Raw genomic sequence first — 26,427 nt, 5'->3', positions numbered from 1 at the left:
GCTCCGGGCCAAGGTCAGGCTTCCCTTCCCAGAACCACAGCTGTGCTGGGCTCCTGGTCACTGCAAGGACCCAGCAACAGGGAAGGGCTGACATTCGGTGGCAGTGAGGTCACCCTGCACCAACCTGCCCCGAGGCCTCACCCGGCCCTGGACACCCCGGCTTCCTGGCCCCTTCTGCACCTTCGCACAGGTTCATTGCAGGAACGGACCACCAGTAGACTATACTGAATGGCCACCAGGGGGAGCTGTGGGCAAAACTGGAGCTGGGGGGGTGGAGGCTGGTTCCTGGTCAAGAGGGCGGAGCAAGCGGAAGGAGCGGCGACAGAAAGAAGGCCTCTCCTGCGGCCAGTGCGGGCGCTCCGGACCACAGCGGACCACGGTGGCAGGTAGGCAGGGTGATGCCAAAGCCTAAAGCCTCTGAACCTGGACCCAGCCCTTCCTGCTCACCTCTGCCTGTTCTCCCCTACTCCTCTCATCGCCCCAAGCCTCCCTCCTAACTCAAACCCTGACCTCAGAAGCAACCCAAACAGTCTGATCACCTTATCTCAGTACCCGGTTGCAGCCTGACGCGGGTCACTGCTCCCGGGATCCCACCTAGGAAGAACAGGGGCGGTGGTGGGTGGCAGCAGGCGACCTGGGTGAGCTGCATCTCTCTCCAGCCAGGATGGCAGTTTCTGCAGAACCCCAGAAGCTGGTATACCTGATCACAGGTGGCTGTGGCTTCCTGGGGGAGCACGTGGTGCGACTGTTGCTACAGCAGGAGCCGCGGCTGCAGGAGCTGAGGGTCTTTGACCTGCATCTGGGTCCCTGGCTGGAGGAGCTGAAGACTGGTAACCGCAGCGGTCAGGGAACGGGATGGGGCGGACTCCTCTTGTGGAACCCACAGAGCCTGCTTTGCTCCCGGGCAGCATGCATGGGACGGATGAGTCACACTGGGAGTTTGGCGCTCCAGGGTGTCGGCTGAGCCCAGCAGCTGGCCAGCTGACCGCTCTGACATTGCCTCTGGCTGCCCCTACTTCCTACCAGGACCTGTGCTGGTGACTCCCATCCAAGGTGACGTGACCCAGGCCCATGAGGTGGCAGCGGCTATGGCTGGAGTCCATGTGGTCATCCACACAGCCGGACTCGTGGACGTGTTTGGGAAGGCCAGTCCCCAAACCATCCATGAGATCAACGTGCAGGGTGAGGCGTTCGCCGGCTGTGTGCAGTGGCACTCCCACTCCCGACCAGACGTCGCTTGGCTGTGTGTTGTCCAGCCCCACGGTGCCTGACCTGCGCGGCACTCCCGTCATTGTGGAGCTGCTGAACCTGTTAGCAGCCCAGCTGTGTTTTTCCTTTGATCTGGGAAGGAAGTCCGACTTGGGGAAAGGTGGGGAAAGAGGGAGAGGGGCCAGCCTCGGCTGAGATAACGCTCTGCCTTCTCGCAGGCACACAGAATGTGATTGACGCTTGTGTGCAGACCGGAACACAGTTCCTGGTCTACACGAGCAGCATGGAAGCTTTGGGGCCCAACAACAAAGGCCATCCGTTCTACAGGTGAGCCGAGGCTCCCCCTCCCCCAGTGCTCGAAGAAGCCCATCTCATCCCAAGTCTAATCCCCACAGCACTGGACTTCCCTTGCGGGGCCAGACTTCAGAGGGCTGTGTGCCTGCTCCGACGGCCAAGGAGTGCCCCAAACTCCCCTTTCCTCACTAGGGGCAACGAGGACACCCCGTATGAGGTAGCCCACTCACACCCCTATCCTCGCAGCAAGTCCCTAGCTGAGAAGCTGGTTCTGGAGGCCAATGGCAGGAAGGTGAGGCTGCGAGACGGGGGCAGGAGGAGGGCTACGCAGGGCCGGCCCAGCGGCCTGGCTTCTGCGCGTCTTGCGCTCTGTCCAGCCAGAGAAGACAGCGCTGTCTCTGCGGAGGCAGGCCGTGTCCACCAGCTTCTCGGTCTTAGCACCGTCGACCTGTTTGCTCCTAGGTGCGTGGGGGGCTGCCCCTGGTCACATGTGCCCTGCGCCCCACTGGCATCTACGGTGAAGGACACCAGATCATAAAGGACTTCTACAGCCAGGGCCTCCGCATGGGGGGGCGGCTCTTCCGGGCCATCCCAGCGTCTGTGGAGCACGGCCGGGTCTATGTGGGTGAGGCCCGCGTGACGCAGGCTGGGGCCCTGTGGCTGGGGGATGAGAGGGGCAGAGAACTCAGGGCACCCAGTTCGAGTCAAGATGACTATGTGGTGGCATTTGGAGGCCAAGCCCCAGAGAACAAGGATCACAGGGACCGGCCCGGGAGCTCGGGAGTGTTGCTGGGGCTGGAGTTATTATGAGCGGCGCTATCGGGGTCCAAAGGCAGGGGAGCTGCTGGCTCCGGGGCTGGCCAGAACACACCTGTGTGGGCGCCAGGGGCACTCAGGGGCACTCCCCTCCCCCGGCAGGCAACGTGGCCTGGATGCACGTGCTGGCGGCCCGGGAGCTGGAGCGGCGACCCGCCCTGATGGGGGGCCAGGTGTACTTCTGCTACGACAAGTCGCCCTATAAGAGCTACGAGGACTTCAACATGGAGTTCCTGGGGCCCTGTGGGTTGCAGCTGGTGGGCACCCGGCCGCTGCTGCCCTACTGGCTCCTGATAATCCTGGCTGCCCTCAATGCCCTCCTGCAGTGGCTGCTGCGGCCGCTGCTGCTCTACACGCCGCTGCTGAACCCCTACACGCTGGCCATGGCCAACACCACCTTCACCGTCAGCACCGACAAGGCTCAGCGCCACTTTGGCTACACGCCTCTCTTCTCCTGGGAGGACAGCCGGGCTCGTACCATCCGCTGGGTGCAGGCCTCGGGGGACCGGTCAGCGCGGCCCAGCCCAGGCCCCTGAGCGCTTAAAGCCTAGAGGACAGCGGGGCTGGAGCGATAGCACAGTGGGTAGGGCGTTTGCCTTGCACGCGGCCGACCCGGGTTCGATTCCCAGCATCCCATATGGTCCCCTGAGCACTGCCAGGAGTAATTCCTGAGTGCAAAACCAGGAGTAACCCCTGTGCATCGCCAGGTGAGACCCAAAAAGCAAAAAAATAAATAAATAAATAAATAAAATAAAATAAAGCCTAGAGGGCAGGAGGCTGCCGCCCACATCCTCGCCCCCCGGACCGGGGCCAGGGCTGGGAGGGCAGAGGCCCCCCGGCCTCCTCGCTCGGTGCTCACCCTCTCCGGACCCGGAGACATTCTTCACCCTCAGACGGACCCTTCAACGCCCTCCGGGAGGAGACGCACATATTTTCGTGCCCCTTCCTGCAAGCGTTTAGGGACTGTCTGAAGATGCCGTGTCAGTCCCTCTCCCGGCCCGGCATTAAACCTGCTGACCCAGGCCCTCGTTGCCCGGTCCCTGTCCGCTCGCGCCACCTCCCCCGTGTGCGAAGACCCCCCACCACGGCGCCCGTCCCTCGCGGGGACAAGGAAGTGAGTACACGGCACACCCGCTGTTGGATTGGTTGCTATTTCTCCCGTCCCACGGGCCCGGCCCGGCCCGGGCTAGGGTGGGGGGGCTCCGGGGACAGGACATGCAGGCTGGGGCAGGGGGCAGAGTTTTCCTGTTTGATCCATTTGCAACTTGGTCACCAATAGAGAGAAATGGGACTCTGAGGGCTCACAGGAGGAGGAGGCCTGGCTCTGGGCCCCTGGCCAGGCCCCAGGAGTCCTGTCCCCTCTGGGGAGGAAAGGGAGAGAGCTCTAGAAACCAACGGAGAAACAGAAGGGGCAGGGGCTCAGGTCAGCAAACACGGCTACATCACGTGACACGCCAGCGACACGGAAACACGCCAACGCACAGGGCTGCACAGCGGGCAGGGGTGGGGTGGGAGGGAGGGCGCTGGGGCCACCTTCAAGTCCTCTGCGGGGCAGCTGGGGGCAGGTGGGTGCCGAGACGGGTCAGGTCCGCACGCTCGGAAGGGTGGCAGGAGCGTGCAGCACCCCGCAGGCACAGGGAGGAAATCACGGTGGCTTCATGAGAGCGGGCGAGGGCAGGGGGGGGGGGCGGTGGAGGGGAGAGGGGAGTGAGGGAGGGGGGCTGGCAGCGAGCCCTGGCTAGGCCCGGACCACCCACAGGGCACACAGGGGTCGATGGTTGGAAGGTGGTCGCACACGCTTGTCCAGAACATGCAAGAGACACCAGCCCCGAGCAGCACTCCACGAGGCACAGACACCGCGACCAACAAGCAGACACATCCTCCGATGTGCGGGCCTAGTAGAAAGCTGGGCTAGGCAGACCCTCAGGGAGCCTCTGGTCTAACTGAGGCCCAGAGAGATGGGCGGTTACACACGCAACACCTGGGGGTGGTGGTGGGTGGGGGGGAGCAGCATCGTCCCGGCCTCTGCCCTCTCCTGGTGACCCGGAAACACCTGGGCCTGAGAGGGTGTCCTGGCTGGGAGGCCGGAAGGAAAGCGGGGGTGGGGTGGGACCTGCTCTGGTGTCCCCCGGGAAGCCTGAGATGGGGGCAGAAGGGCTGCAGTCAGACACGAGGGGGGACTTCCTGTCCTGCAGATGGACATTCTGGAGATGGACGGGCAGGTCCCCCCCGCCCCAGGACAGCCTGCAGTAGGACAGGAACGAGGACTCTGTTCCAGGTCACTTCTCCATGGTCTCACTCGCACAGATTCACACTAGCAAACATGCACACACATGAAGTGGGACTCTGCACAGTCTCCCCCCACCCCCGCCTCAGCCCCGTCCTTCCCCCATGCACACCCGCGCCTAACCCAGGGCAAGGCAGACTCCTGTCGTGGTGCTCAAGGCTTCCGCTGGGGGTCTGTGTTGCTGGGTGTCCAACAGTGTCCGCTCCCCGCCTCCCGTGTGTGTGGGGTCTGTAGCGGGGAGCGGCGGCCTTTCCTCGCCGTCAGAAACGCAGGCCTGATTCCTACCCTGGCTCTGGCCCCAGCAGGTGTGCGCTCGGGGCCGTGTCCAGGGCCTGCCCGCATGGCCAAGGCCACCAGGCCCCTCTGGAACTTGTGCAATCAGCAAGTGCTGCAGCAGCGCCCCGAGCACCCGGCGGCGGCGGGCCCGGCGTGGCCTCCCCCGGTTCCCCGGGAGCTGGAGCACGGCAGGAACGCGCTGATTTCCCATCAGCCGCGGGCAGCCTGGATGCCCAGGAACGCCCTCCCAGGGGGGCACAGAGCCCGGGGCTGCGGGCGTATGCTCCAGGCCTCCTCGCCTGGCACACACGAGCACGCTGAGAGGCACCGGTTTCAGAGCACAGCGGAGCCAGGCAGCATGTGGCCCGGTGGGCACCAGACCCCTGAGACTCGCAGGGCAGAAAGCTACTGTGGCACAATGAAGATGGCGCAAGTGTGTGTGGCCGCCGGTGGCAGGGGCAGGGGCCGGTAAATCTGGGAAACCCACCTGGAGGGGGCATGAACCTTAACAGTGTGTGTGCAAACACATGGGGCAGACACGCTATGTAGGAAGCCTCTACACGCACGCGCACACACACACGCACAAGCACTCCAGATAACATAGAAATATAGATTTCTCTTCCCACCCAAAACAGAGGGCCAGTGCATGCGATGGGGTGGGGGGGCCGCGCTACCCACGCTCCCGCACGTCCCGCACACTCACGCACACGCGTCCTCACGCCACCGCTCGGGGAAAGCACGCATATATATAGGCCACGCTAAGCTATTTACATGTGGATCCTTCCACTCACCTTGGCTGCACTCACGGGGCTCAGAGCACACTCACACATGGTCCCCAGGACACTCTGAGCTCCTGTGGAGCCCAAGTCAGGAGGGTCCGCCACGGCCTGGGGGTCGGATCCGGCTGGATCCTCGGAGGAGGATGTGAGCAGCGGTCCACACACCCCGCCCCGCTGGCAGCAGACACGGAGGGAAGGTGTCCATGCATGAAGGGCGGCTGCATTTGATTCAAACGCTCAGACACAAAAATCCCATGTCCACAAACCGGCCACGGAGACCCGTGGCCACACACACGCACACATGCACGCGCACACACCCCTATCACAGAAGACGGCAGGGTTCAGTGAATACGGTCTACACCACAACGCCAGGAGAGCGGGGAAGCTCAGACAACACACGGACTCGGGGTGGGGGGGGGCAGGGCAGGTGACTGGGCGCTTCTACACACATACGTCTACACACGTACACACACACGCTGAGGTGTCCACACGTCTCAAGCATGTGCCGGCGGCATGCATGTTGGTGTGCATGTGGAATCACGCCTGCTGCTATCTACGTGCGGGGCCGGGGTGGGTCCATGGCAGGGGCAGGCCGGGGACACCGGGGCCTGAGGGGTGACAGAGGGCTGCCTGGGTCTGTCTGAGGGGGGAGCCTGGAGCAGGGGATGGAGTGAAAAGGATGGTGGGGGTATTGCTCCCAATGTAGTGGGGGAGGGGGAGGGGAGGGAAGGGGTGGGGGGCCTACAAGCCCAGCGTCCCCCCAATGGATGACGCCAAGACCACCCCCAGCACCACACAGCAAATGATGATCATGATTTTCTTCTGCAGGCACAAAGGAAGATGGGGGGTGGGGGGGTGGTGGAAGGTGACAGAGAAATGGAAAGAAAGAGATTCAGAGACAGACAGAGACAGACGGGTGGGGGCGGGGGAGGGGGAGTGAGGGAAAGAGAAGGAAGCGGGGAGAGAAAACAGAAAAAGGAAGAGGTCAGCGCCAGAGCTCGGGGCTCGCACCACAGTCCATCACTCACCTGGGCCCTGGCCAGGCCCAGCCCCACCTGCCCGGCCCCGGCCCCCGCTCACCCTCCGGGCCTTGCTCTGATATTTCACAGCTTTCTTGGTGTCGGACACCGCGCGTTCCACATAGTCCACGGAATGTTCCACATTGTACTCAATGCGATCGATCATCTCGCCCTGCAGATGGGCACAGGGAGGCCCGGGGCGGGGTCAGGAGGGGCCCGAGGGGCGTGGGGGGTGCCCGCCATGCACGCGAAGTAGACGGGGTACCTGGCTCTCCACGAGCATGGCCATGTCCACGAACATGTCGTGCAGCTCCCGGATGCTGGTTTCCAGTTTGATGATCTCATTGTGCCTCGTCTCGATCTCGTTCAGTGCCTGCTTCGTCATCTGTGAGTCCATTTTGATCTAGGGTGGCGGGGACGGGGACAGCGGCAGGTCACCCTTCCCGGCAAGCCCGATCCCACAGCCCGAGTCTGCTCGGATCTGGCTGTCGGGTCCTAACTGTACATCTCCCTGGACCTCAGTTTCCCCAATGCCCCCCCTCGGAACACCTGGATTCTAACAGTGGCCTCTCCCAGGTGGGGTGAGAGCGAAGTGGGTATGATGCCCCCCCCACCCCCAAGAGCGTGTTAGACAAAAAGGACCGTGACATGTACCTCGGGATTCCTCTATTGCACATATTAGGGTGCCCGGGGAAGAGAGAGGGTTCCAGAGCCCCCCAACTGGGGTCCTCCCTCTGTGCCATGGAACCCACAGGCCAGGAGGAAGGGGAATTAGCAAAGTGCTCAAGCGAGCGAGGCCGCCCCCCACCCTCCTCTGACGGTGGCGGGGGCTCAGACTCGGCAGCCCCCCTGTCAGTCTCTCAGGTGCTCTTTGCCCATCTCCCCAAGTCCAAACGGTTCTGGTCCCCAAAGGCCAACTCAAAGCCTCTTCCTCCAGGGAGCCTCCCCTGACTCCAATCACATCCCGAGGGTCTGTCTGTAGCACTGTGCAGCTCTGGGAGCGGCGCCCCGACCCCCACTCGGCACTGAGGACGGGTTCCTGCTGTCGTGATGGTGGCCCGTGGGCAGGGCGTGTGCTGTCCTTTCCGCCACTCCCTGGCCAGCGGGCCCAAACAGAGCAGCTGTGGAAGCTCCAGGCTAACTGACCGGCAATTCATTTTGCCAAAGTTAATTTGACAAAAAAGAACAACTTGCTGACAGTGTGAAGCCGCGGCTGACCCTGCTTTCCTCGGGCCCCAGAGCCCTTTCCAGAGACACTCTGGCGGCAGAAGCAGAGAGAGCGAGGGGCTGGAGCGATAGCACGGTGAGTGGTGGTGGGGGGAGGCGTTTGCCTTGCACGTGGCCGACCCGGGTTCGATTCCCAGCATCCCATATGGTCCCCTGAGCACCGCCAGGAGTTAATTCCTCAGTGCGAGAGTCAGGAGTAACCCCTGTGCATTGCCGGGTATGACCCAAAAAGCCAAAAACAAACAAACAAAAGAAGTGAAGAGAGTGGGGTCAGAGCCATAGTGCAGCGGGTGGGGCGCTGGCCTGGGTTTGAGCCTGAGCCCCATACAGTCCCCCAAGCCCCCGAGGAGTGAGGCCTCTGCCCTGAGCCAGGAGTAGGTCAAGAGCACCATCAAGTTGGACCCAAAGCAAACAAAAACCAGAGAAAGCGCTTTTCAAACTCAAAGAAAATAAAACCTTGGACTCGGACAACACAGTGTGATTCCCAGGCACTCGGGGGTGGACAAGAAGGGACCTGGGGACAGTGGGACAGGTGAGGAGGGACACTGGCATATAGTAAGGGTTGGGGCAGAAACAGTACACGGAAAGTATCAACAGCCACACTGCTGGGAACAAGGCCGCTATACTAATAAGGACATAGCATGAAGGAGAAAAAGAGAAGCAGAGTGAGGCAGGCCAGGTGAGACGTCTCAGAAAGAGAAAGAGTTGCTGGTGGGGAAAAGCCCCTCCACGTACATGAGAGATGAGGCGGAAGGGTAAGGAACTGAAAACGCTGCATGTCGGTAAAGCCAAGTGAGACGAAACCAAAGCGAAACTTCCCGACACACACCGGTTTCTGTCTGGGTTGGGCCACCCTCACAGTGCTCGGAGCCGAGGGCAGCTCCTGCCTCCGCTCACTGGCGGGGCGGGGTGTCACCGGGTCTCGGCCGGGGATGAGAAACGCAATCCAGGGTCATACATGGGCCAGACATGTGCTCCCGTGACTTTTGTTTTTGTCTCGTTTGGAAGCCACACCCAGCGGGGCTCGGGGCTGACTTCTGGGCTCTGTTCAGGGGTCACTTCTGGGGAGGCTTTGGGGACATACTGGGGTCCTGGGGACTGAGCCCAGGTCAGCGGCATGCAAGACAAGCGCCCTCCCCGCTGCACCATCTCTCTGGCCCTGCCCACTCCACTCCACTCCCTCGCCCCCTGCCCCAGTAAAACTATTCCGCTTGGTTTTGAAATCTTCAGGATCTTCACTGTGGGCAGAGGGTGAAGCTGCAGCTGTCACTCGCCCTGAGAGGGACCGGGGGCGGGGTGGCGAGACGGCAGATTTCCTCATCTGTCCCCTCTCCAGACTGCGTGGAGGATGACATGACGTAGCAGTGACCATGACCCTGGGCACTGCTCCCAGAGGCCTTGCTGGCCCCCTGGACACACGGGAGACCCAAGTCCGCAGTCTTGGACCGAAATCAAGACTTTCCCAATCTGCCCCCCCGACCCGGCTCACGTCGTCGGTGAAGATGGCCAGCTTGCCACTCTCTAGCATGTCCTCCAGCTCCTCGTTGGTCGTAGTCCTTCCGGCTGTGGGGAGAAAGGACTCCGTGCTGGGCGGGGCTGGCCAGGGGCCCACCCTCCCCCCGGAGCCCCTCCTGCCCCCAGCCAGGCAGGCTCCCGACACGGAGGGTCTGGCCGGGAGGGGGGGGCTTGGGCAGACCGAGCAGCAGAACGGGGTCACGCACTGATCTCCAGCTGCCGCTGGATCCGGTCCTTGCAGCGGTCCCGGTACTTGGACTGCGTGGCGTTATACTCGGTCATTACTTCCACGAACTTCCGGGAGAGGGTGGAGTGCTGGGGTGAGGGGAAGGGAAAGGGGACGAACTCAGTGCACCCCGCTCCTGAAGACCCCAACCTCAAGCCTCCCCCAAGCAGGCCAACGCCACCAGGCTCCATCCTCTGCTCGAATCTGGACACAGCCCCTCTCCTCTCACCCCTCCACGACCCCCGAGCTCCAGCCCTCCTCTGGAAGGACTTCTGGCTCTGCTCAGGGGTCACTTCTGGGGAGGCTTCGGGGACATACGGGGGTGCTGGGGACTTTACCCGGGTCAGGGGCATGCAAGACAAGGGCCCTCTCACGGGGCCCTGCCTCCTACCTGGGTTTTGCGGATACGCAGGTCTGCGGAGGAGCGGTTCAGCCCTTCCTCTTGCTCAATACTTTGTTCAATCGCTGTGGGAGAAGGGCAGAGGGATGGGCAGGAGACCCCAGGCACGGGGGCTGGGGGGCTGGGACGGATGAAGGGTTGACAACGGGCGGTGAATCCCCAGGCAGGTGAAGACATGTCACACCCACGGCCAGGACGGACAGAACGGGATTGAGGGAGTGGGGTCAGGACGCCTCCGGGGAAAGGGTCCGTCCGACGCAGGTGGGGAGACGGACAGCGGACCAGCCCCTACGTGGAAGGGGCTTTGTTCTGATGCCAGGATTGAGTTTTTGAAAGTCCAGGAGGCGGTATCTCCTGCCCGAACCCCTGGGGGGGCACAGGCCCCATCCCCCACACACACCCCCACCCGTGGTGGGGACTCGGCACTTCCTCCCACTTTGGCCAAGGGATGTCTCAGGGAGGGCCAGACACACCCAGGTGGGCCCGGCCTCCCCGCACCCCTCCCGAGGAGAGCCGTAGGCTGAGCAGGGAGGTGTCCCAGCAGCCTCATCTCCAGCCCTGCAAAGGTGAGCCGGGCCCAGGGAATCCCCACTGCTAGAGGACGTCCTGGAAAAGCGGCAGATGAGCCGGGATTCCGGCTCCTGCATCACGCCCTCCTGCCACCTATCACTCAGACTTTCCAAAACAGCCGCGTGCGCCAGTGCTGGGAAGATGCAGAGCGATGAATCACCAGGCCCTCCCCGCCGGAGGCGCAGCCCATTCCTGAAAACACCCTTTTCCTCCCTGGGAGCAGCAGGCACCCCCCCACCGCCCGCGGTCTCAGCAGTGAGGGGCCCCCAGCCCCTGCCACAGCGGGAACGAGCGAGGCACAATCTCTCGGGTCCTAGACGTGGGGGGGCTCCTCAGCAGGCCCGGAGGGAGGATGTCTGCAGGGCGCACTGACTCCCCAGAACAGAGGTGGGATTCGGTGACCTCAGCCTCGTTTACAGCAGGTTCAAACTGAGGTGCTCGTGAGTCAAGTCACTGACTCAAGGTCACGCACGCAGCCCGCGCCTGTGCCAGCACACGCAGGAGGAAGACGAAGAAGAGGAGGCGGCCTGTAGGGGGACCGTCGCTCTCCCGGCATCTTTCCTCATCCAGGCCCTGGGACCACAGAGCCCGGCTCAGCGACAGGGTGGAGTCAAGGCTCGGCCCGAAGAAACTGGGCGCCGCTGTGTGCGAATCTCACAGACTCTGGGCCTCCGCCCTTCGGCACCGCACTGGAGGCCTCTCCGAGCAGCGCTGGGCGGTGCCAGGGTTGAAACCCGGGGCTGCCGCATGTGACGTCTGAGCTGCTGCTGCCTGCTGAGCCACCGCCAGGCCCCTGTGACATCTCACTGATTTCTAGTTTTTGTTTTGGCGCCACACGGGTGGTGCTCAGGGCTCACTCCTGGTGGGGTGCGAGGGCCAGAACCTGGGTCGTCTGCGTTGCAAGGCCAGGGCCCTACCTGCTGTGCGACTGCTCTGGTGCCAAGATGTCATTTATTTGGAAAAAAAAAAAAAACATTTTTTTTTTCCTACCAAAAAGAGGTGAAGAAAGAGCTGTGCAATCAGTTCCCTTTTGTTATGGGAAACTGAGGCCACATCCTGCGATGATCAGGGCTAGACCCCCTCAGGGGAGCAGCAGATGCTAAGGACAGAACCAGGGGCATCTGCAGGGACAGCCAGCACCGACCCCCTTGCTCATGTGCCAGAGAAGAGGCTGTGGCATGTGACTGTCCGAATGACACGATGGAGGCAGGGCTCCTTCCTGCATCTGCACGTGACACGCTCCCAGTCAGGGTCACTGGGTCACATGGATTCTAGCTCACTCTCCTGAGAGCAAAGGGCTTGTTTTCACAAGCTTTCAAGGCCTCCTGGCCAGGGGAACATGGTGTCCTGTCACCTCCTGGATCAAGGTCAGCGTGCGCAGGGCCAGCCAGCAGGACAGAGTAGGTGCTCAGCGAATGCTTCCTGCAGCTGAGCGCCCGGCGCCGAGACTCCCCTGGCAGCAGCAGACTAGGAGGTTCCCAACCCACAATGCTTTGAGGGAAGGTGCTTATTACCAGCACCCAAGTCCCTAAATTAGAGCGAATACATGAGCAGTTGGCAGGGCCTCCTGAAAGCTTGCCAGCCCCTGATGTCAGCCACACAGTCCAATCTGTCCTGAGCCGAGGATACCAATTCAGTCGCATTTGCCGAGCCCACCTACTGGGTCCTTGGGCTCTGCCTGGCGCCCGTTCGGGGGAAACGGGGACATCACAAAACTGAAGGCCCTCGGACACTGATGTCTACAGTGGCTCATCCTATTAAGATGCGATTTGGTGGCGGGGGTGGGGGGGTTGTTTGGTCTGATTTGGGGACCACCACAGGCAGTGGTGCTCAGGAGCTACCCGTGGCTCGTTGCTCCCAGAGGGGGACAGGTGGCGCTTGCTGCGTGTGACGCCTGTGCTCCAGTCCACGGAGTTGACTCCCCGGCGCTCAGATGCCATTTGAGCAGAAACCCTCTCCCTCCTGTCCCTGTCACCGAGCTCTCTCCCGGGGAGGAATGTGAGGCTCGGGAGCCCTCATTGCTCAGGAATCTGGCTCCAGGAAGTGTGCAGACATTCCTGAGCGGCGGCGGCTCGGGCGGGGTGCATTCCTCACCTTTCAACTTGGACCGGACCTTGTTGGCCGTCTTCTTGATATCTGCAGTGAGGTCCTCCAGCTCCTGCTTGGTCTCTGAGGGGAGGGCCAGGGGCGAGTGAGAAGGCTGGGGGAGCCGGGACCCCGCCCCTGCCGCCGCCGCCGCCCGGCGGGCACTCACTCTCGTCGGGGTTAGGGGCGGCCAGGATGGCACTGTGCTGTTTTTTCACCTGCTCCACGTCCTCCGACAGCTTCTCAATGCAGCCCCGGATCTCTTCCACCTGGGGCAGCAAACCCGCTAGAGCCTCCCAAGTCGTGGGGCCAGGCAGGGAGGTTCCGGGGGGGCTCAGCCAGAGTTCAGGGAAACTGACCAGACCCACAGGGATGGATGCGAGGCCAAGGGGGCAAGAGTAGAGAGAAGGGAGGGTAAGGGCGGGGAGTGCAGCCGAGCGGGGGTGGGGAGTTGGTGCAGGTCTGGGGCTGGGGCTGGGGCTGGGCCAGAGCCCGAGTTACCTGTTCGAAGAACTCATCCATGAAGTGGTCCCTATCCACGTGCACCACTTCCTCCTCATCGTCGCTGTCTTTTGCCTGGGGAGCCAAGAAAGGAGGCGCCTGTGAGCGGCCTAGGGCCGGCTCAGGTGGGCGAGGGCCCGGGAGAAGTCAGAACAAACCCCGGGGATCGGCAGAGGCGCCGGAAAGGACACCTCCCAGGGGACCAGCGAAAGGCATCGGGGAGGGGCTGGAGCGATAGCACAGGGAGTAAGAAGTTTGCCTTGCATGGTGGCCAACCCGGGTTCGATTCCCAGCATCCCACATGGTCCCCTGAGCACCGCCAGGGGTAATTCCTGAGTGTAGAGCCAAGAGTAATCACTATCCATTGCCAGGTGTGATCCAAAAAGAAAAAAAAAAAAAGGCATCGGGGAGGGGCGCCTGAAGGGGGCTCAGGCGAGAGTGCTGGGGTGCTGTCCCTGCACCCCACCCCTGGCCCAGGCCTCCCTGCCCTCCCCTGCCCTCCCCTCCAGCTTTCCCCGACAGCCACACTCCCCGTACCGGCTCACTTCACTGCCAGAGCGGTCAGCGAGGTCCAGCGATGAGCACCGGGCCCTCCCTCCCCTCCCTCCCTCCCACGCCCCGCTGCTGCCCCCCGCTGCCGCTCGAGGCTCATTGGCTTTTGGGGCAACGCTTCCCGCTTCCCACCCACCTACTCTCCCTTGCTTGGATTTCCCAGTTGCAACCTGCAGCTGCTCATCCCTCCAGCCCAGGGCTCAGAGACACAAAGGGATTTACCCACCCACACCGCCACCGCCACCGCCAGACAGGCCGGTGACACGGCAGAGGGGGCTGACACGCGGCTCACAGAAATAGGCGCGGGCCACCCACGCCGAGAGACGCCGCGCCACCACACACAGGGCTCGGCGGGGCCACTCCGACTCCCGCTCCCCGGGGCCTCTTGGAGCCCCAGGCCTGTGCCTGGTTCGATGCCGGCGGGGGAGGGGGGGTGATGGTGGACTGGGGGGGGGTGGGCGGGGAGAGCTCCCCAGTCCCAAACTCCTGCCTCAAGAATATCCTCCGGCCCGGACAGTCAGGGCAAGACCTGCGCACGTCAAGCTTAATTACATCTGGAGCTCGAACCGGCCCCAGTGGAAATTTCAAGAGTTCCCCCTGGTTCCTGACAGCCCCAATTCAGACAGGATTCCCCCACCCCCACCCGGCGCCTCCCGGGGGTGCAGCTGGTCAGGATCTAAAGGGAGATGTGCCCCCAGAACAGGGTCCCAGGCTGCCAGGTGTCTGGCAGGAACCAGACGAGCACACACAGACGAGACTCGGTGCAGACAAGTCTGCGCCGGAGCCGAGACGGGGCCAGATGGGCCGGGAGCTATGGGGCCTCCGGTGGGCCCCCTTCAACCTCCCCACCCCCCGGCCGCTGCGGACACTCGCTCCTCCCCGAGAGAACACACCTGGGCACGGGAGAGCCCCAGAGCACCAGAAACAGAGCTCCCATCACCTCTGCTCCCCTCTGCCCCCGAAGGCAGGTGGCACTGGGGTGGGGGCAGAGAGGGACCTTGGGGGCCACCCAGGGCTTCTCCAGCCCCCACCGGACCGAGGCCAGCCTGCAGGCTGTGGCTGGAGAGATGCTGAGAGGCCAACTCATTTCTGAGGACCCATCCTTCCCACCCCCACCACAAGGTTCCCTGGAGCCAAAAGACACCCCCACCCCATCCTTCCTTTGCCTGCCAGTACCAGCGCCCCCGCCCTCAGTCTAGCGCCAACAGGCCAGGAGGCCTTCCTGGACAGAAGCCGGGACTTCCCAGCTCCGGCCACCCCGCCTTCCTCACCGGCAGGGCCCGCTCTCCCAGTGTTCCCCAGCAACCCCAGCGGCTCTGCCGGGCAGGGGACCTGCCCTGCCATCTGCTTTCTGGTTTGGGGCCACGCTTGGCAGGGCTCAGGGACCACTCCCGGTGGTCCTCTGGGGTGCCGGGGATTGACTCCGGGTGGGCCATGTGCGAGGCCAGCGCCCTCCCCGCTGTACTAGCTCTCGGCCCCTCACCTGTCCTTGAGAGTGGAAAAAAAAGGTCAAAAGGCCCAGATATGACTGAGCTGGAATAATAACTGCAGCACGCTCACCATCTCCGCGGCTCACAAACGGTTTTACACCTGTAACCCAATCTGATCCTCGGCTCTGGCCCAGGCGGGACCAATGCCACCCCCCTGCACAGGTGGGGACATGCGGCCTCCCCTCCGGCCCTCTCCCCTTCTCTCCCTCTCCCTCTCCCCCCCCCATCTTTCTCCTTCTCTCTCTACCTCTTTTCCTCTCCTTCTCCTTCTCCCTTTCTCTCCCCTCCCTCCCTTCATCTCTCTCTCTCTCCATCTCTCTCTCTCACTCTCTCGTGCCACAACCTCACACAGGCAAGTGTCAGTGTCCCTACCCTGAACCGTAGCCCTGGTCCCCCACAGCCCCTCCTAAGGTTCGACCCCAGCCGGTCCCCTTCTCCCACCACACACGATCCCCAGCGATTTTCCTTCTCAGGCCAGTTCCTACACCAGTCATCTGGGTGAGGCGCTGGTGCCCCACCCCCAAACCAAGCAAAACATGATCCCTGAACAGCCCCTAGGATGGGTCAGGCATTCAAGCCCGATTTCATCTTCACTGGAATCCGCCGGGCCCTCGGCTAACATACTGGTACTCGAGACCCAAGCTGCTGGTCCTCAGGCCACCTGGGCCCTGCGCTGGGCCAGTGTCTGTTCTTTGGACATAGCTGGTCAGTTCTAAGAATGGCCCCAAAGCAGATATTACTATAGTTCCCTTTACCAGGTGGGGAAACTGAGGTAGAGAGGAAAAAAAAAATAATACTTGTCACGCATTAGCAACTAGAAGGCCACATGGCTTCTCCCCTGAGCTTCAACCTTTGTGTCTGCTGAAAGGTGAGCATCGAGCCTGCCCATCCCCACGCGGGGCCCAGAGCAAAGCGAGTCCAGGCAGCAAAAGGACTCAATCTCCAGAGAAAGCGCTGAATGAGGCCGGTGGAGGGGCTCAAAGACCTTGAGCACCCACTTTGCATCCTGGAGCCCTGGGTTTGATGGCCAGCACTGCAGGGTCCCCTGAGCACTGAGTCGGGAGTAAAGAGCAGCCCTGAGCACTGCCGGGGGAGGTGACGGCAGACGACTCCCTGCTCCACCAGGGAAGCAGAGGAAGAAACAGGCTCAGAGAAGTTGCCTGACTCGCCGAAGGCTTCACAGCAAGTGTAGATGGAGAAGGCCTGGACAGCTGGTAGGACCGGCCTCCTCCCGGCACTGAGCACCCCACTGGCCCCGCGGCTCCCTGAACGCCTGTGTCAGGGTTAGGAAGACCAGTGAGGGGGGCCGGGCTGCAGAAGAACCTAGGCAGGAAGCCAGACAGCCACACCTCCTCAACTAACTGGGTGACCCTCGGCGGGTCATGCCTCTCTGTGCCCCCATTCATCTGTGAACTAAGATGGTCCTCGGACCCCAGCTCCATAGCACTTAATCATAAGACTTTCTTTTTTGGGGGCTGGAGCAGTAGCACAGCGGGGAGGGCGTTTGCCTTGTACACGGCTGATCCAGGTTCGATTCCCAGCATCCCATATGGTCTCCCTGAGCACCACCAGGAGTAATTCCTGAGTGCAGAGCCAGGAGGAACCCCTGTGCATCACCGGGTGTGACCCAAAAAAAGCAAAAAAAAAAAAAGACTTTTTTTTTTTTCCAAAAATTTGGGCCACACCCAGCAGTGCTCAGGGCTTATTCCTGGCTCTGTGCTCAGGGCTGACTCCTGGTGGTGCTTGGAGGAACCATATGGGATGCTTGGAATTAAACTCAGGTGTGCAAGGCAAGTGCCCCCCCGCCCCCCCTGCTGTACTATTACTCCAGCCCCCTTAATCCTAAAACTTACTGAGAGAAGGTGGCCGGCCTGCAAGAAAGCAGGGCAGTGAGACTAGAGAAGCTGAGGGTCAAACGCTCAATCCACTTGACAACGACATCAGGGCAGTTCAAGCCTCAGCTTCCTGCAAATGAAGAGCAAAAGAATCCACAGGCAGAGAGACCCGTGGGCTCAGTTTAACCATCACGGCTGCCCCAGGAAGCCGACAGCCGTGCCAGCTAGAGGGGTGCTTTCCATGGGTTCAGTGGAACCCGCCTCCAACTGAACCCCAGGTTTCAGTTGAACCCTTATCTACATGGTTACGAGGTTTTAGGTCTGATAAGATAAGGTGAGGGGCTGGGTGCTGCCCAGCTCGAGAGCACGCCTCGCGCTTTTTGATCCCTGAAACCACACAGACAAGAAGATGTGAGCCAGACTCTATTTCTATCACCTCTACTAGTGTCTCGTTCTAATGGTTTTATTCTATTTTGTTAGCAGCATTGTTGTTAATCTCATACCTAGTTAAACATTTTCTTTGTTTTTTTTTTTCTTTTTTTGGAGGGGGGCCACACCCAGCAGTGCTCAGGGCTTACTCCTGGCTCTGTGCTCTGGGATCACTCCCAGCGGGGTTCAGGGGACCATATTCCACGCCAAAGATCAAACCGGGTCAGATGCATGTAAAACAAGCCCTTCACCTCCTGTACACGCTCTCTGGCCCCCTAATAAAATTCCATATAGGAAAAAACAAAGTCTATATTTATGGGGGTTGGTCCTCCACAGCTCAGGCATCCCCTGGGGGCCAAGAAAGTGTCCCAAGGATGAAAAGCCACTGCATTGCTCTTATTTCCATTTGACAGGGGAGGAAGTGAGGCGCCGAGAGATGAACGAACTCGTCCAAGATTAACTAGTCAAAGCCGGAGCGCCAGTACAGCAGGTAGAACACTCTCCTGGCACGCAGCCGACCCAGGTTCAATCCCCGGCACCCCATATGGTCCCGCAAGTTTCTGGGCACAGAGCCAGGAGTAAGCCCGAGCATAGCCGGCTGTGGCCCCCAAATCAAAACAAACCAAAAAATTCAACAGCCTACAGATGTGAGGAGTAGGCCCCTGGGTTTGAGTCTGGGGGCTGCTCTGCGTTGCAGGGAGGACGCCAGGAGCGGCCCCGCCCTGGGCTCCTCCAAGTCTCCAGCTTCAGTGTGGCCTCCTCAGGACACCCCGCCGAGGCCCAGGCCTTCCACATCAGAAACACTAGGGGTCCTCAGAGTGAGGGAGGCCTGGCGGGGGTAGGGGGATAATATGCGCAGCTAAAGCAGAGGTGGGGCGAGATGGGGAGGTGACGAAAAGCCGCGGAGTAAGCGTGCACGGAGCGCGTGTGCGCAGCGAACACGTGCTGGGGTGTGGCCTCCTTTGCTCCCGCCTCACCCCCTGCTCCTGACCATCTGTCTCTGACCCTGCCCCCGCCTGCCCGCCTGCCTCTCCCCACAGCCCTGCCCACCTGCCATCCCCACCTATCTCACCCCCGCCCTCCCCGGGCCCACGGAGTCATTCACGCATCCAGCAAAGCTGTGGGGTCTGTGCCAAGGTCTTCGGGTGCCGAGAAAACGGCAGCGAACCCAGGCGCCAGAAGGCCCTGTCTCCGAGGAGGGGTGGCAGCCAGCCCCGGGGGGCGGGGAGGAGTGGGGCAAGGGGAGGCTGATCAGGGGGTGACATTTGAGCCACATCCTGAAGGAGTCACCAGTGCCACAGTCCAGGAGGGCCCGGATTCATGATGGGGACAGCGGTGTAGACAGAGCCTGCCTTCGGGCAGGGGTGGGAGCGGGGAGCACTCGGTGAACCTGGATAGAAAGGTGGGGGGCCGCCCCTTCCCCTCTCAGCCCTCACTGCTGAGCACCCAGGTGGCTGCCTGGGCCCTGCCTTGCGCCTGGATTCTAGCCCCTCACTACACGACACCCCCCACCCCTATACGCCCTGGCCTCGCTCCCACCAGCCTCACGTCAGCCCACGTGTGCCCACAACCACCAACCCGCCACTCCTGGGATCCTGGACACAATATACAGCTGACCACACACACACACACACACACACACACACACACACACACACACACACACACACACACACACACACACACACACACACACACCACGTTCCAACTCAACATGCCTGCTGACTTGGACAGTTCAACCCACCTGCCACTGGCCGCCCCACGCGGCCCTGGGCAAGTGAGCTAACCTCTCTGACCCGCCCTGACCCCAAAGTCAATCAGTCACATCCTGCCACCTCGGTGGACTGACCCCGCTCAAGAGATACAAATGAGTCCTCGGTCCTCGGGGCAGTGACCCTCTGTAGGGCAGCGCTGGGCCCCAGACCCCCTTCCTGGCACTTCACGGGGATTAATTTTAATCCGTCAACAGCCCAAGAAGCAAATACTACTATTTCTAATTCACACAGAAAGGAACTCGCAGAGGGTGGGGGCGGGGGGGAGAGGGTTGGGCAGTCCCGAGCCTGAAGCGCTGGGGTGAGAGCTTAGCCCTGGGCGCTCTGCCCACAGCACCTCTGGGGGTTCCCCTCCAACAAAGCCGGGGATGGTCCCAAAACCAAAAATAAAAAAAAAAAGTGTGGGGGGGGGAAGAAACAGGAGCAGATGGTCAGCAACTGACCCAGCTGCCATGGAAAGAAAAGCTGGGATTCGAACCCGGCTGTCTGACTCCCAAATCTGCCCTCCACAGCTCTGCGGTCAGTTCACACGGGCCCCTGGGCCTCATCCACAGCCAGCAGAGAAGGCATTTGTTTGCCTTGCACGTGGCCGACCTGGGTTCAATCCCCGGCACCCCACGTGATCCCCTGAGCCCGCCAGGAGTAACCCCTGGGCACTGCCGGCTGTGACTCAAAAATGAAAAATTAAAAAAAAAAGTCAGGACTCCCTGACACGCCTTTCCCAGGCCCAGCCTCCCTCTCAGCTCTCGGGGGGCCCGAGAGCATCACTCCGGCTCCTGGCAGCTCCCGCCCGCCCCGCCCGCCCCCTCCCAAATCTCCAGTTCCCCTGAGCTGTGACTAACAGAGCAGCATCCACTCAACGCCCCCCACCCCCACCCCCACCTGGCTGTCCCCAGCAGCTCCATCACACGGGAGCGCTTGCGTCCTGGCGGGGGTCCCCCACCCCTTCAGAGGGAAACTCGTCTCCCCCTCTCACTTTCTTCAGTTGCACCCCACTCTCCCACCACCTCACCCGGTTCCTAGTCTTCAGCTTTTGGGGGGGCAGGGAAGAACGCTGGTAAGAGGGGCTCTAGGGTCACATCTGAGTCCTCCTTTGCCAACTCTGTGACCTTGAGCAAGTTGTTTAACTGCTCTGAGCCTCAGTTTACTCCAAAGGAGATTTGGAAATGGAAAGGGCATGTGAGAGAAGGGGGAGCTGGAGCCCACCTGCCTCTCCTTCACTGTTCGCCTCAGGAGTCTTTGCCTCTCTGGGCCTCAGTTTCCTTATCTATAAAATGGGGTAACACCAGTCTCCGAGGGCTGCCATGAGAACCCACCTTGGTAGAAAATGCTCAGAACAGTGTCTAGCTCATGAGTGTTGCTTCTTTTTATTAGTGTCATTTTCCCCAATGCCTCAGCATATATTTTGTAGAAGTTGAATCGAGAAGCAAATCTGAACATTTTCAAAATCTCAAAGACCTTCCCACAAGCACCACTCTCTCCTTCCTTCCTTCTCCAGCCCATCTCCCCGCAGACACGCGCCTTCCTCTTGTCCTCACACTCTGGGGTCTTTGCCCACCTCCCCCCCCACCCCCACCATGTCAAGACTTCTTTCTCACAGGCCCAAAAATTAGACACCTGTCACCTGGGCAGACACAAATCCTAGCTCCCAGCCTGGTGCTCCCGGCCTGGTGCTCCATTTGCTTGGTGACCTTGGACAAGTTCCTGCCTAGCTCTGAAACTCAGTTTCCTCATTTGTCAACTGGGCTAATGACCCCCGAGGAACCACCCCCAGGTTCCTGGTCAAGATCAGGGTCCTCAGGGCATGGCTGGAACTGGCACCTCCTTTAACAGGACACCCCAGCCAGGAGCTCCCGCCGGCCGCCAGGGCTGCCTCCTTGGGCCCTGGGTCATTCCTCCGGGGCTCCCCAGCATCCCAGAGACCATCCCTGCCAAGGCCCCCTGCCCCAGCCCCTCATCGAAGAGGCCAGTGCCACCCCCTTCCCGGTCACCCCACGCAACCCACGGGGGCCCAAGTCCCGCGGCTGGGCCCTCGGGGGCTGGCTGACTCCTTGGGGTGCCCCAGTTCCCCCAACAGAGCAGAGTCCGGACCACACAACCCAATTCCACGGCCGGGCCGGGAACCGCGGCTTCTCTGCACCCCCAGCTCCCACCTGGGCTGGGCGAGTGCCTCCTCCCGATGGGGGCGCACCCATGAGTACACACACTCTCCATTCACCGCTCTGCGCCCGGCTGGGCCCTCCCCACGGCAGCCCCAAATCTGGGTCCTGCTCCAGGCCGGGGCCCAGTCACCGCCCCCATCCTTCCATTCCAGCACCTCGGCCCCTCCAATCCCCACCTGACAAGCAGCCTCGCTCACGCCCAGGTTCGACCCCGGGGCCCCTTCGGGAATGCGGGGTGTCCAGGGCCGGAGACCTCTCCTGCCCCCTTGTGTCTTTAATGGCCTCCAACCTCTTCCAGCCACTGTCCCCAAAAGGTTCACTGGAGATGTGAGGTGCCTCCAGATACCCGGGCGCCCCTGCGGCCAGGCGCCGCTCTCACCAGCTGGCCCCTCTTGCCGAGCCTCCCCCCCTTCCCCAAATGTCGGGGTCCCGCCCCCCCCTCGCCCCCACCCCCAGGCTCACACTCCGCAGCTCCTGAGTCCGATCCTTCATCCTGCGACGGCTCCTCCTCCTCCTCCTCGTCCTCCTCGGGCTTCTGCTGCTCCTGCCTCCTGCCTAGGTGCTGGAGGCCGGGTCTGGGGGCGCCGGGGGTGCCGGAGCTGCCGAGGGGGGGCTCGCAGGCGGGGGCGGCGGGCCGGGGGCCGGGCAGGGGCAGAGGCCTGGGCCGCTCTCGGCTGTGCCGGGGCTGCGGTGGCGATGCGGCTGCGGCACAGGCTGGGATGGAGGGATGCGGGCGCCGGAGCGCGGGGGAGGGGGGCGGAGGGAGGTAAGGAGGGGGGGGCCGGGAGGGGGCGGGGAGCAGGGGGCATGCGCAGCCCCGGGGCTGGGGGCGCCTGGGGCTTGTAGTCCGGGGAGGGGGCCCAGGGGGAGGGGACGGAGCGGCCCCGAGCGGGGTGGGGAAGGGCAGAGCCCGGGGAGCCCAGGGATGCGGAGAGAGGCGGAGATGCGGGCGGCTCCGAGATGCGGGAGGCGAGGGCGACGGGAGGAATTAAGGGGCGACCTGGGGAGCGCAGGCGGGGGGCGCCACGGCGTGCGCTCTGCGCCTGGGAGTCTGGGGGCGGGGGGCGCGCTGCGGGTGCCCAGGCTCTTCGGACACTAGAAATAGGACTGACCCTCCCGGAGGTTTGGGGATGCGAGAAGGACACGGGGCTGGTCGCCGCCGGCCGGGCCTGCTGGCGGCGGGTTCCCAGCCCTGCTTGCAGCCCCGGGGACCTGGCGCTCACCACTGCACCTCCTGGCCCAGCTCCACCGCTGACATTCTTACCCCCCCAGCCCCCGCCGCCGTTCGTTTCTTAATTTTATTTATTTCTTTTGATTAAAAAAAACTTATTTTAGGTACTGCGGTTTACAGTAATGTTCATGATAGGGTCTCATGTATAACACAATTGATAAATTCTTTTTTATTTATTTTAGGGTCCACACTCGACAGTGCTCAGGGTTCACTCGTGGCTCTGCATGCACTCAGGTATCACTCCTGGGGAGCTGGGGAGGCCGAGGATTCGGCTGCATGCAAGACAAACGCTGCTGTACTATCGCTCCAGCCCCCACCTTTGACAAATTTTTATTGATGGGAAGTGGGATGCCCCTGAGTGTCCCAGCAGCCGGCATCCTTCTCTTTATTTTTCTTTTTTGGTTTTGGAGCCTCACCTGGTAGTGCTCAGGAGAGACCCCTGGCCGTGCCCCGGGGACCATGTGTGGTGTGGAGGCTTGAATCAGAGTCAGCCGCTTGCAGGTGTTGGGGCCACCTCTCTTTAATGTCCACTCTCCATGCTGCACTTCCACGCCATCTCAATTCTGACGTGGGGAGTTGGCACCCCACAAATGTCCCTTGAACCTGTTTTTGCCCCACATCCAGTCATCTCTGGATGCCAAGTCCATTGGCCACTGACCACTCACCACTCGGTAGTTCTCTGCCTCCCGCATCTGTCCCAGACAGCCATCCTGGTGGCCGCCTCTCCTCCACTCCTCCTCTCCAAGGCTCCCACCTGACTTCCAGACTGCCCCCACCCCAACTTCTGAATGTCTCCCCACCCCTTCCAGACCCCTTTTTGTCCCCTTAACCCCAGGCCTCCTGGACCCCATCTTTCTCTCCTCTGTCACCTTCAGGGTCACAAGATCCACATCTCTGCATCGCAACCAGATCCTACTTCTGAAAGGCCACACCTGCCCCGAGCCGGACACTCTGATGGGCAGGGCCCTTGCTTGCCCCACCGTGCTTCTTCCTGTTGCCCACCAGAGAGGGCATCTTTGTCTGCTTGTCGCTCAGAGGGCACCGGAACACACTGGAAGTGGCCCCAGGTTCTCCTCGAAGCAAAATCCCGTCACCCCACAACTGCAGTGGGGCTCGGCTGCTCTCAAGGATGCAGGCAGGATGGGGGCTGGAGCAATAGCACAGCGGGTAGGGCGTTTGCCTTGCACGTGGCCGACTTGGGTTCGATTCCCAGCATCCCATATGGTCCCCTGAGCACTGCCAGGAGTAATTCCTGAGTGCAGAGCCAGGAGTAACCCTTGTGCATCGCCAGGTGTGACCCAAAAAGCAAAAAAAATAAAGGATGCAGGCAGGGTGACAGCACAGCACAGCCCACCCAGCTCTGATCCCTGCACCACATACAATCCCGAGTACTCTCCCGAGACACCCCTGAGCACAGAGCCCAGAGCAGCCTCCGAACACAGGGGCTGGAGAGTTAAGACACCTGCCTTACATGTGACTGGCCCCGTTCCATCCCTGCTAATACATATATCCCCTGAGCACAGAGCAGGAGTAAGCCCTGAACACCATCAGGTTAGCCCCCAAACAAACCAAAAATCAGGAAACGAAGACCTAGGATGGCCCTTTAAGGGCCCCAGGGCCCCAGGTCAGCTAAGGTTCTCCTGCACCTTTGATTCCAGCCCCGTTCTTATAACACCAGATGTTCCGGCCTGTCCCTCAAAGGCCGGTGAGGCTAGACTGGCCCTTATTCATGTCTGCTTCTCCCTAGCAAAGTACTTGTTCGCTCCAAGTCTGACTGAAGATGGGAAAGTGATGATGCACATGAGCACACACACACACGCGCGCGCGCGTGCACATGCACACACACATGCACACTCCTGAAGACATGAATGAGTAGAACACTCCCAAACATAAAAGACTTATAAGAGGGTAGGAGCCATTGTACAGTGAGGAGAGCATTTGTCTTGCAAGCGTCAACCTGGGTTTGATCCCCAACATCCCTGAGCACTGCCAGGAGTTAATTCCTGAGTTCAAAGCCAGGAGTAACTTCTAAGCATAGCCGGGTATGGCCTGAAAACAAAACAAAAAGGACACAAAAGACAAGGAAAATAGATTCCTTGAAGGCAGGATCATTGTTGGTTCTCCAATGGCACTATGGCACCTGGCACGTAGTAGGTGCTCAATTAATATTTAAATGGGTTCTGGAGAGATGGCTCAATAGGTTGAGCACATGTGTGTGAGGCCCAGGTTGATCTTCAGCCACACATGGGGCCTGAAGTAGCTCCAGGAGAAATCCCCTCAAGCACAGAGCCAGGAGTTACCTCTGAGCACTGCTGGGCGTGGCCTCAAAACAAAACCAACAATTGCTTCCACGCATGTCTGCAACTCCAATCTAGCCGCAGTGCTAAAGGGGGACACAGGTGCGTGCAATGTACCAGTAATGGTCATGATCATTCCTTTCTCTGCTCAGTGGTTTCTGGGCTCGTCCCCTCTGTGATTAAAGTCCACCCAATAACCCCGTGAGGGGAAGCACCTGGCCACACACCAGCTTTCTGTGAGTTTCCCCGCTCAAGTGTCCTTTCTAAAGCATCAGTGTAGTCAGGCAAACCCCATCTCAGAACCCTCCCTGGCAGGCCCAAGATGAGCTGGCCAGGACAGTGGGTAGGGCACTTGCCTTGGCACTTGCATTGCCTCCTGTGTTCAATTCCTGGCACCCCAGATGATGCCAGGAGTGATCTCTGAGCACAGCTGGGTGTGGCAAAAAGAACTAATAGTGAGGGGCCGGAGCGATAGCACAGTGGGTAGGGCGTTTGCCTTGCACTCGGCCGACCCGGGTTCGATCCCCGGCATCCCATATGGTCCCCCGGGCACTGCCAGGAGCAATTCCTGAGTGCAAAGCCAGGAGTAACCCCTGAGCATCGCTGGGTGTGACCCAAAAAAGAAAAAAAAAAAAGAACTAATAGTGAAAAGATAATGGGGTTTTAGGAGTAATCACCTAGATCACACCTAGGCATAGCCAGATGTGATCTCAACATCCTCCCCACCCACCCAAATAATGAAAAAAAAAAAGAAATGGGCTCTCGTAGTCCCAGTGTGATGATTCCCGAGAAACAAGCGTGGCAGCCATTTGCCACACGAGACTCAGTTCCAGCAGCTGGGAGTGAGCACTGCTATTCTGCTGTGCGAGCCTTCTCACCCTCAGCCGTCACTTCCCGTTACAGGTTTTGTTTTCAGGCTCCTGGAATTTATCTTATTTTTGCAGGGGGGCATACCTGATGACGCTCAGAGGTTATTTCCAGTTCTGGGCTAAGGAATGGCACTCAGAGCCCATTCGAGATTTGGAGGATCAAACCCGGGTTGGCTGAATGCAAGGCAAATGTCCTACCAGCTGTACTGTCGGTTCTGACCCCAGAACCCTGGAATTTAGCTACACATCCTCTCCTCACTCTTTCTGAGCCCGTTCAAACAGTCAGAAACCCTTCCTATGGACAGAGGAGGAGTGCCACACCAAGTAGCGCTCAGGGACTATTTTTTTTTTTAATTCTTTTATTGAATCACCATGTGTCAGGGACTCAGAAACCATGTGTCAGGGACTATTCTTGCTTCTCTGCTCAGGAGTGATACTTGATGGTGCTTGGGATGGAATCAAGGTCCACCACATGCAAATAACATGCCTTACTTCCTGTACCCACTCTAGCTCCTCACAAACTTTTATTTATTCACTGTCACTGTCATCTCCAGTTGTTCATCGATTTGCTCAAATGGCACCAGTA

General features: G+C 60.8%; 2 protein-coding genes across 2 annotated transcripts; one reads left to right on the top strand and one right to left on the bottom strand.

Annotated features, from left to right (window-relative positions):
- Window positions 1-302: 302 nt before the first annotated feature.
- Window positions 303-5,502, top strand: HSD3B7 (hydroxy-delta-5-steroid dehydrogenase, 3 beta- and steroid delta-isomerase 7). The gene is made up of 7 exons (XM_055136219.1): window positions 303-386; window positions 660-830; window positions 1,027-1,182; window positions 1,428-1,536; window positions 1,696-1,795; window positions 1,966-2,128; window positions 2,422-5,502. The coding sequence occupies exons 2-7, from the start codon at window positions 665-667 to the stop codon at window positions 2,853-2,855; spliced, it is 1,128 nt and encodes a 375-aa protein (XP_054992194.1). The 5' UTR covers window positions 303-386; window positions 660-664; the 3' UTR covers window positions 2,856-5,502.
- Window positions 3,450-22,196, bottom strand: STX1B (syntaxin 1B). Its single transcript, XM_004615893.2, has 10 exons — window positions 21,907-22,196; window positions 13,205-13,279; window positions 12,873-12,972; window positions 12,713-12,787; window positions 10,040-10,113; window positions 9,629-9,737; window positions 9,397-9,470; window positions 6,946-7,083; window positions 6,742-6,852; window positions 3,450-6,483 (listed from the first exon to the last, which is right to left on the bottom strand). Exons 1-10 carry the CDS (start codon window positions 21,934-21,936, stop codon window positions 6,403-6,405), a joined length of 867 nt encoding a protein of 288 aa, XP_004615950.1. The 5' UTR covers window positions 21,937-22,196; the 3' UTR covers window positions 3,450-6,402.
- Between the last annotated feature and the right edge of the window lie 4,231 nt (window positions 22,197-26,427).

This window comes from Sorex araneus, chromosome 4, assembly GCF_027595985.1.
Source record: "Sorex araneus isolate mSorAra2 chromosome 4, mSorAra2.pri, whole genome shotgun sequence".
In the NCBI taxonomy this organism is placed as follows: Eukaryota; Metazoa; Chordata; class Mammalia; order Eulipotyphla; family Soricidae; genus Sorex; species Sorex araneus.
Note: the sequence above shows the minus strand (reverse complement) of the source record. Positions and strands in the feature narration are given on the sequence as shown.